Below are 10156 nucleotides of genomic sequence, written 5' to 3' on the forward strand. Positions count from 1 at the left end.
CTTCTTTAGGCGCGTTGAGAGTAAAATTTCAAAATCGATTCATGGCAATACTGTCACGTCATGGAGCAAGGTATCTTTGAGTCTTGCCAAAGAAGTTTCACTTCTGACACATGTGATCATAATCGTCACAAAAGGCGTCGTACACTGCAGTCATAGAAAACAAAGTTTCGCTAATAAGTCTCCTGATATACTTTTTACTTAACAAGAGTTTATCGTTTAATTAATCATGAATATAATGCGTATATCGTGAAGACTGCTAATCTAAAATCTATTCGCTTGCAATTACTAAGAGTCGCTTTTTATTATAATTTTATTATTTTCATTTGAGTTAACATTTTTTTTTAAATATGTACCTGTACAAAATCTTTGTCATCAACTTAATTTTCTAACTAAATAAATTCCAGATAAATTTCCCGTATAAAAAAATACATCGTGCCATTCAAAAAGACATAATTATCGTTAGCTCTATCTTATTGAAATAAAATTCTCTATAAATTTTCTCATCTATATTTATTACTAGATTTCCGCCCGCGGCTTCGCCCGCGTTTTCAAAGGAAAACCCGCATAGTTCCCGTTCCCGTGGGATTTCCGGGATAAAACCTATCCTATGTGTTAATCCAAGTTACCCTCTATATGTGTGCTAAATTTCATTGTAATCGGTTCAGTAGTTTTTACGTGAAAGATTAACAAACATCCATACATCCATACATCCATACATCCATACTTACAAACTTTCGCCTTTATAATAGTAATATTAAGATTAAGATTTAATCATAATTCAGGACACCTTTAGATTCTAAATCAGCAATCTTTAGTTTCTTTAGGAAAATGCAAACTACAATATTACCTACATGAGATATAATTATATTTAGGTAATATATTTCTTAAAATATGCATTATTTCCATCAGTAACGTCATCTTAACATTTTAAAAAGCATGAATTTTAAAGACAAATTATTAATTTAGGTATATGATAGTTCTTTTTCCCTTCTCAAGACTATAAGATAGATGAGATAATGCAATGCCTAATAAACTTAAAAAGCACTGAGAATAATATATAAATAGCAAATGCAATTTAAAAGTAAGTTGTATTATTATATTGTGGGTACTTGATCATAGTGCTTGTATCACTATAAGGATTTCTTTAACGTCTAAGAAAAGTAAGTAATATTTATATTAATTAATTTTGGAAATAAAATATAATAATGTGATAAAGTAAATTAGCTGGGTACCCCAACTTTACATAATTTATACGTAACTTAATATAATTCAAGACATAACTACCAATAATATTCACTTATAATACCACAAGAGCTTCAAAATTATCGGGTATTTTCCGATAGGTTCGTTGCAAACAAATGAAGGAGTCAAGTTTTTAGTCAAGGTTAAAAAATCACGAGCGCGAAGCGCGAGTGATTTTTCCTGAAAAACTTGACGACTTTATTTGTTTGCAGGGAACCTTGAGGGAAATGCCAGATAATTTTGAAGCTCGTGTGGTATTCGGGAGATTATTTTTCCGTCCCAAATGTCGGCCAATAATTTCACAATTGAATTGAACCTGTCAGTTTGACGTCAACGACCAGAGAAAATTTTCAAAAAATTATCAGTATAATACCATGTAGGTTGTACGGTGTACCACGTGACGTCGAATGGTGCAATTCTATTGGTCGATATTTGGGTCGGAAAAATAATCACTTATAATACCACAAGAGCTTCAAAATTATCGGGTATTTTCCGATAGGTTCGTTGCAAACAAATGAAGGAGTCAAGTTTTTAGTCAAGGTTAAAAAATCACGAGCGCGAAGCGCGAGTGATTTTTCCTGAAAAACTTGACGACTTTATTTGTTTGCAGGGAACCTTGAGGGAAATGCCAGATAATTTTGAAGCTCGTGTGGTATTCGGGAGATTATTTTTCCGTCCCAAATGTCGGCCAATAATTTCACAATTGAATTCAACCTGTCAGTTTGACGTCAACGACCAGAGAAAATTTTCAAAAAATTATCAGTATAATACCATGTAGGTTGTACCACGTGACGTCGAATGGTGCAATTTTATTGGTCGATATTTGGGTCGGAAAAATAATCACCAAAATTACATAAACAATGGTTCGATAATTTAATTTATTATAGAATATTTAGTTTTAATCATTACCCAATACATATAGAGTTATGACACATAGCTTTCGGAAATTACTGAACTTTGGTTTTGAAAATTTTCATCAGAAGTGGCTACCTTGTTCTAAACTGGGTTCTAAACCAATAAATTTCAAATACTTAGTTTAGGGTTCTAAACTACATGAAATTTATTGATACTATGACATCGATGTCATGGTATCAATTCATATAAAGCAGTCACCATAATATGGTATTTTTTATACATTTTATTTACCTTTATATATAAACGAATTTAACCCAATAAAATATTCATGAATTGTCTATTACTTTGAGGTTCAACAGAGAAGTATATATCCAAAAATTATCATCCATTACTTTTATGTTCAACAGACAAGTAAAAATTCGTGCATTAAGGCAAAATCAGTAAAATGGATAGTTTAAGACCGAGTCCTGTACTACAATTTAATCCAAATCAAATACAAGAAGTACGCAAATTGTTCAACTATGATGATGCCAAGAAACTTGAGCAAGATCTGGACGCCTTCGAAGCCTGGATTGCAAAACAGAATCATTTTCTTGTCAAACGTTTTGGTAAGTAACTATCAGTCATACTGGTTTCTAATGGATTTCACAAAAGTATACCTATTACACGCAAGTGACTTGAATTAATATCCCATACAATATCCCAAATTTTCTTCAAAGGTAAAAAAAAAATTAGGAAATTAATTAATATTCTTAATACAAGAAACAAGTTCATGTAGTTATTTTAGTTCATATTCTGATCTAACAAGTTATTCGATATAAAAGAACGAAGAATTTTTCAATTATACCTACATAGCTAGCTTTGAAATGCAGTCCAGAATAATATTATACCCATATAAATAAATCATAGAAAAGTTCTACACCTGTGTTTGTTACCTACTTACAACTAAATACATAGATTTCGATTTATTAATACTGAACCAAAAAAGTACTGTATTCATAAAATATGTTTAATTACAGACAGGAACTATTTAGAGCGACTCTTGATAGCCAGCAAGGGTTCCGTGGAAACTGCTAAAAAACGCCTCGACAAATTGTGCTCGTTTAGACGAGCATTGCCGGAGTTCTTAACTAACTTTGACATGAAGAATGAGTTCATTCCTAAAAAGAAGTGGTGGTTTGTATATTCATGGATATTGTAGGTACTATGTTCGTTGAATTGAACAAATAATTTCATTCCTAATCAGTTTTATTAGATGCATAATATCATATTGTATAAACTAACGTAAAACGTACATCCATACTAATATTATAAATGCGAAAGTAACTCTGTCTGTCTGTCTGTTACTCAATCACGCCTTAACTACTGAACCAATTTGGATGAAATTTGGTATAGAGATATTTTGATACCCGAGAAAGGACATAGGCCACTTTTTATTGCGAAATATAATATCAAGTAGTGGTTAATAATAATATCAAATCTTTTTTATTTCTTACTTTTCCGTTTTTGAAGTCGGTTGTTTTTAACGCAGTTTTTATTTATTAAAGTGAAACTTTTATTACATCGTCTCAAACTTTTTGGTCTGTGTAGCGCATGTCGCGTGTATCGCGGCTGCCGAGTAGGTATACCTACTCGGCAGCCGACCGTCACGCGACATGCGCTACACAAAGCAGTGTTCGGAACCGTTCGAACAGTTTCACTTTTACCGTAGTTTCATAAAACCACACAACATTTTTTACTTTTTAGTGTATTTTTCAACACGAATCAAACGAGCCCAAACTCGATAAAGTTGAGTCAATATATTACTGAGTTCCTATGGCCACCTTCCGATTCCATCATCAAATCAGCTTCATGTCATGATAATGTTTCATCGCTATCAAATTTACATACGTATACAAAATTTCAGCTCAATCGGTTACCGGGAAGTGAATCAAAGTTACTTGCTACATATCAACCATCGAGTACAGACAAAAATGCTCATAAAATAAAAACTACTGGGCCTATCCGAAAAAAAAATTTATGGGACCAATTCGACACCATCCCGCATCGAACAAAAAAAGAATCACGTAAATCGGTTCAGAAACCTCGGAGTAATCGGTGTACAATGTACATACATAAAAAAAATATACCGGCCGAATTGATAACCGCATAAAATCGCATGGAGAGCTTAATTTTCATTAAAGGCTCTAATCGCGAGGAAAGCTAAATTTTCACAAAAAAGCTCTAATCGCACGGAGAGCTTAATTTTCACAAAAAACTCTCATCGCACCGAGAGCTTAATTTTCACAAAAAGCTCTAATCGCATGGAGAGCTTAATTTTCACAAAAAGCTCTAATCGCATGGAGAGCTTAATTTTCACAAAAAGCTCATATCGCACGGAAAGCTTAATTTGCACAAAAAGCTCTAATCGCACGGAGAGCTTAATTTTCACAAAAAGCTCTAATCCCATGGAGAGCTTAATTTTCACAAAAAGCTCTAATCGCACGGAGCTTTATTTTCACAAAAAGCTCTTATCGCACGGAAAGCTTAATTTTCACAAAAAACTCTCATCGCACCGAGAGCTTAATTTTCACAAAAAGCTCTATTCACACGGAAAGCTTAATTTTCACAAAAAAGCTCTAATCGCACGGAGAGCTTAATTTTCACAAAAAGCTCTTATCGCACGGAAAGCTTAATTTTCATAAAAAGCTCTAATCGCACGGAAAGCTTAATATTCACTAAAAACTAATCGCATGGAGAGCTTAATTTTCATTAAAGGCCCTAATCGCTCGGAGCTTAATTTTCACAAAAAGCTCTAATCGCATGGAGAGCTTAATTTTCACAAAAAGCTCTAATCGCATGGAGAGCTTAATTTTCACAAAAAGCTCATATCGCACGGAAAGCTTAATTTGCACAAAAAGCTCTAATCGCACGGAGAGCTTAATTTTCACAAAAAGCTCTAATCCCATGGAGAGCTTAATTTTCACAAAAAGCTCTATTCGCACGGAAAGCTTAATTTTCACAAAAAAGCTCTAATCGCACGGAGCTTTATTTTCACAAAAAGCTCTTATCGCACGGAGGCTTAATTTTCAAAAAAGCTATAATCGCACGGAGAGCTTAATTTTCATTAAAAGCTCTAATCGAACGGAAAGCTTAATTTTCACAAAAAGCTCTAATCGCACGGAGAGCTTAATTTTCACAAAAATCTCTAATCGCACGGAGAGCTTAATTTTCACAAGAAGCTCTAATAACACGGAGAGCTTAATTTTCATAAAAAGCTCTAATCGCACGGAAAGCTTAATATTCACTAATAAAAATAACTACGTTAAAAACAACCGACTTCAAAAACGGAAAAATAAGAAATAAAAAAGATTTGACATTATTATTTACTACATATTATTTATATGTGCTAATTATTAAAAAGGTTTGATGTCGGTGCACGGGCTTAATACTAAGTGCTTAATGTTCGGCACCAACTTCAAACCTATCCATACTAATATTATAAATGCGAAAGTAACTCTGTCTGTCTGTTACTCAATCACGCCTTAACTACTGAACAAATTTGCATGAAATTTGGTAGAGATATTTTGATACCCGAGAAAGGACATAGGCCACTTTTTATTGCGAAATATGTACCACGGGCGAAGCCGGGGAGGACCGCTAGTTAAAAATATATATAAGAGAAATTGTGTCTTTTTATTATTGATTTTTTAATGATAAAGCTCATACTATTATACCATGGACGATCACTCTCTACCATAAATATTTAAAAGAAGAGCGTTTGTGTCGAGCATACGTGTCAGAATTGAAACTTCTTTGGCAAGATTCAAAGATACCAAATTCGTCGCCTTACTCCATGACGTGGCGGTATGGCCTTGACGTCGCCTTGAAATTTTACTATCAACGCGCCTCAAGAAGTTTCACTTTCAAATGCAACAACAAAATCTCATAGAAAACTGATACTTTACTAATGCCTGTATAGCCACACAAGTATCATGCCAAAACCAACAGCCGATAACTACAGAGTCATTGTGACACGTGTCCACGATCCTGAGGCGGCGGACTCTGTAGATTTCATGCATTACTACAGATTTTGTATAGCGGTAAGAATTTATTAATCACAATGTAAATAATTATTCAACTTTACAAAATAAAAACGATTTCATAGAACTTTTTGACTTTTCAGTTTAGTTACACACAATTACTTGAAGTCATCATGCATGTATTATTAAAAGTAATAAATGTACCTATTCAATATCTATAGATACTAATTTTATTAAGATCTTCCTTGTAGCCTTAGCCAAATATAGGCATATTTATATCAAACAAGCTCCAAAAATACTGGACCGCTTTTGAAACTTGTTCCACCAGAAAGATAAATTGTCAACAGTAACTAGCCCTATATTTTTCGTTATAAACATATAATATCTTATCGCTCTACATAATATGCAGAAACTATTGCAAATCCTTATTTTCTGTTTATTAATACATAAAACACAATTAACAATTATAATTATAATATAATTTTAGATGCTGGACTACATGTTCAACCGTGACTACAACGCTGGCTACGAAGTAGTCTTTGACACGAGGAACTACACTCTGGGTGTCGTATCTAAATTGAACCCACTGGCTATGAGGAAAGCTGTTTCTGTTTATTTGGTAAGATTTTATATTTGCGTTGTTAATTAAGGAATTTTTTCTTTGGTGTATTAAAAATTGTATCATCATTTCCCAAGTGAGATGAATTTACTATTTTCTTTGAGAACAATATCAGGATGAAAACATTATAATGTTCTATCTACAATATTAGATACATTCTGTCATAATAAAACTTAGTTATTGCATAGCATGCCTTCAAGCCACACCTCCTTGTCCGTCGGAGTGGGGAGGGTGAGGTTTTTTCGTAACGGAATTTCTGGATTCGATCCCCACGCTCAAGGCCCGCGATAGAAGCTATGCAATAGCTTAAAAATTGCGTGTTTACTACAGAACATATATAATAGCACGTTACAATATCATGGACTATAGGTATTGGTATAGGTATATTTATACCTACATAAAGAACTATAATATAATAGGACTACAAATTATCGTCAGCATCATCAGTCATTTTTTATAATTTCAGGAAGCCATAAGTTTGAGATTAAAATACTTGCATGTAATAAGTGGATCGAAGCTATTCGATGCAATTTTAAAAATTCTCAAACAAGCAATGACAGAGAAGTTGACACATAGAATTATCGTCCACGACAGTATGGAGTCACTCCATAAATACGTTTCACCAGACATTTTACCCGCAGACTATGGTGGCAAGGACAAATGTCTTAAGGACTTATTTGGTAAGATCTGGGGCTTTAAAGATAGAAGTCGTAGAAACTAGTGCATAAAACACCATTAAAAGAGGCTAAACTATAATATAATAGTCGTGGTTTGGGTTTATTATGTAATCTCTTGCTCTCGTCAAATACAAGGAAAGGAAAAAAATGTGTGAAATGACACCGAATCTACTCTTCGATCTATCTTTTATTTAGAGACTTTGCTCTTTTCTTCCAATTTTTGTATAATTTTTGCATACAGAGATTTACAACGAATATTCGTCTATGGTACTTAGTTGTAAACTGTAGTCGCTATATCAGTATAATATTTTACGCTTTCAGAGGCATTTCTCGATGAAATGTGTACCGATGAAAATATTGAACATCTCAAGGAATCGGAGAAAGCCAAAACGGATGAATCGCACAGAATCACGCTCAAGTTTGACGAAGAGTATCTGGGAATGCCGGGATCTTTCAAAACATTATGCGTTGATTAATGTAAAATATTGATGGCCAGTTTCATGACTTAGTGATAAAGTTAATGATAACCTATTTATCAGATTTTGATGGAGTTTCGTTCATTATTTGTCATTTTGATTGACAAAAGTTGATGTTTATCCGGAACATAACTCCGGAAGTTAAATAATTGGGGTTTTTTTTATTGGTTATGTTTTTTGTTACAATGTATCATTACTATTGATTACTAACATTGAAGGGATTATTGTTTAGGGTTTGGGCTTATCTTTTACAATTCTTGAAGGTAAATCTGTGTTAAATTATATTGGGGTAAATAATTAAATTATATTGTTACACTGGGGTAAATAATTAAATTATATTGTTACAAAATACTAAAATTTGTTTTCTTTTTATAAATACTAGCTTTCCACCTGCGGCTTGGTCCGCTTTGTCTAAGCCTTACCAAATTATATACTAAAACCTTCTTCGAGAACCATCCCATCTATTATTTCATCTCATTTATTTAATTATGTATAGTATCTTCATGTATATATAACTTTTTACGACGTAATTCTTATGATCATTGACCTAAAGTTGCCTGGAAGAGATCGCTGTATTAGCGATAAGGCCGCCTTTTTGTACGTATTTCTATTGTTTGTGTTTTTTGTTATTATTTTGTTACTGGTGCAAATGAAGTATTAATTAATTCATTCTATTTAAAAAAAACCGCGTCAAAATCCGTTAAGTAGTTTTAAAGATCTAAACATATAATTAATATAGGGACAGTTAAACAGCGGGAAGCGACTTATATGTATAACTATGTAGTGAAATTCTAAAAGAAGCTTTTACTATTGTTCAGGCTTAAAAAACTAACCTCGTATACACTGGTATTGTTAACCTTTACAATAAAATACTAAATCTTAATTATGATCAACAGAGTTCACGTATTTAATGACAAGCACGTGACCACATTAAAATTTGATATTAATTTCATATTATATTATTATGGTATTAGCTCATACGTGGTAAAGAGTGTGTTGAATAATGTTTGTATATTTTAAAGAAAATTTACTTGTTAAAATAATAAATCACATTATTATATAAGACGGGGAAGAAAAGTACCTTATTCTTAATATTTTTTACATTAATTATAATGTCACATTTAAGTCTTTTAATATTTAAATTGTTTAAATCTATCTTCTCGTTTTATTCATTTATGGTTATATATATGTACCTACTTTTAATAATTAGGCATATATTTTAAATAACATCTCTTTTACTTTCTATGCTATTGGGGTTTAAAAAATATACTAAACCCAATTTTTTGCAATATTCTATTCCACTCGTATAAGATAAGAATGAACTTTGAAACTCACATTTAAATTTTACAATAAACTATTTTGTTTTTTAACTACGTATACCTTCTTGAGTTTAGTTTAGTTTTCTTTTTTTCAAAGCTAGACAAATAATATAATCACAAAAAACATTGATTAAGTTATAGCTACTAGGTTGTTATTTAACATAACATTGATTAAGTCATCTTAAACTTACTTACAATTATTACAATTACTAAACCTTAATTAAGTATGTATTTACCTAATAAATTAATAATATCTCAAGCATTGTTTATTATTGCACTAAATAACTAGAAATTATTATATTATGAGAGTCTAGAATGAATCTCAAGGGAGCTAGTGTGTCGTATTAATTAAGACATAGAATACGACCCGTTATAAGCCTTATTATATAATATTTATACTATTTAATAATATACCAGCAAAGTGTTGTTGCATGATAATTACATTCATTCATAAGTATATATGACTAGCGGTCCGCCCTGGCTTCACCCGTTGTACATATTTCGCAATAAAAGATAGCCTATGTTCTTTATCTGTGCCAAATTTCATCTAAATCGGTCCAGTAGTTTATGTGTGAAAACCATACATACATACAAACCTTTCCTCTTTATAATATTAGTATAGATGAATAAGCCCGAAAATCTACATATTGCATTTTGTTTCTTTTAATAAGAGAATATAATTGATAATGGATTTGATATCGATTGGTTGAACACTTAATAACACTTGTATCTAAGTACTTATAAAAAATTTAGTCAAATTAACAAAATAAACAAAATGTTGAGTTATAGATACGACGATACTTAACTGCGTCAACATTATAATGATTATTTTTGCCATTTGACATCTCCAAAAATTAGGAAAGTTTTTTTAACATGTTCCCCCTCCCTGCTAACAATGTTTATAACAGAAAGAAGTACAAAAAGGGCAGTATTTTAATGTCGTTAT

General features: G+C 32.0%; 1 protein-coding gene across 1 annotated transcript; it reads left to right on the forward strand.

The window, feature by feature from the left end:
• The first annotated feature begins 2470 nt into the window (after positions 1-2470).
• On the forward strand, positions 2471-7929 carry LOC149478820 (uncharacterized). Its single transcript, XM_089708937.1, has 6 exons — positions 2471-2705; positions 3117-3273; positions 6059-6179; positions 6607-6738; positions 7205-7418; positions 7737-7929. The coding sequence occupies exons 1-6, from the start codon at positions 2543-2545 to the stop codon at positions 7889-7891; spliced, it is 942 nt and encodes a 313-aa protein (XP_089565063.1). The 5' UTR covers positions 2471-2542; the 3' UTR covers positions 7892-7929.
• The last annotated feature ends 2227 nt before the right edge of the window (positions 7930-10156 follow it).

Source organism: Colias philodice, chromosome 21 (genome assembly GCF_061535455.1).
Source record: "Colias philodice isolate Cphi_HAF_F1 chromosome 21, ilColPhil1 Martin Lab GWU primary, whole genome shotgun sequence".
Taxonomy (NCBI): domain Eukaryota; kingdom Metazoa; phylum Arthropoda; class Insecta; order Lepidoptera; family Pieridae; genus Colias; species Colias philodice.